Here is a 396-nt window from a genome sequence, read left to right on the forward strand (position 1 = left end):
AGGGGCGGTGACCTGGTGGGCGGGGCCGGCGGGCTGGAGGCGGTGACCTGGTGGGCGGGACCGGCGGTGATCTGGTGTGCAGTGATCCAGCCCGGTTTGGTGAAGATGGCGGCGGTAACGCTGGGTGAGGAGCGGAGCTTTGGGCTGTCCTGTGAGAAACTGAACCCGGGAGCGCGGCTCTCGCTGTTTCATGTCAAACTGACGGACACCGCCGTTAGGGCGCTCGAGGCTTATCGTCGGCTGGCGGTTAGTGAGCGCGCGCCCCGCGGGCGGCAGGGGGCAGAGAGAGTGAGTACACCGGAGGGTATGAGGGAGATAGGGGAGGGAGGGACAGGGACAGGGGAGGGTGAGACAGGGACAGGGACAGGGACAGGGGAGGGTGAGACAGGGACAGGG

At 67.4% G+C, this 396-nt stretch overlaps 1 protein-coding gene across 8 annotated transcripts in view; it reads left to right on the forward strand.

Annotated features, from left to right (window-relative positions):
• Nucleotides 1-84: 84 nt before the first annotated feature.
• The window catches only part of LOC109921738 (RNA polymerase II elongation factor ELL), an 89,986-nt gene continuing 89,674 nt past the window's right edge, over nt 85-396 (forward strand). For 4 of the 8 annotated variants that reach the window (XM_048615961.1, XM_048615963.1, XM_048615962.1 and 1 more), the window contains exon 1: nt 85-288. In XM_048615961.1, the coding sequence (XP_048471918.1) occupies nt 106-288 (183 nt within the window). In that variant the 5' untranslated portion in view covers nt 85-105. The remainder of the gene's footprint in view (nt 289-396) is intronic. The other 4 variants (XM_048615964.1, XM_048615966.1, XM_048615965.1 and 1 more) reach the window with 1 other exon arrangement.

This window comes from Rhincodon typus, chromosome 33 (assembly GCF_021869965.1).
Source record: "Rhincodon typus isolate 14 chromosome 33, sRhiTyp1.1, whole genome shotgun sequence".
Taxonomy (NCBI): domain Eukaryota; kingdom Metazoa; phylum Chordata; class Chondrichthyes; order Orectolobiformes; family Rhincodontidae; genus Rhincodon; species Rhincodon typus.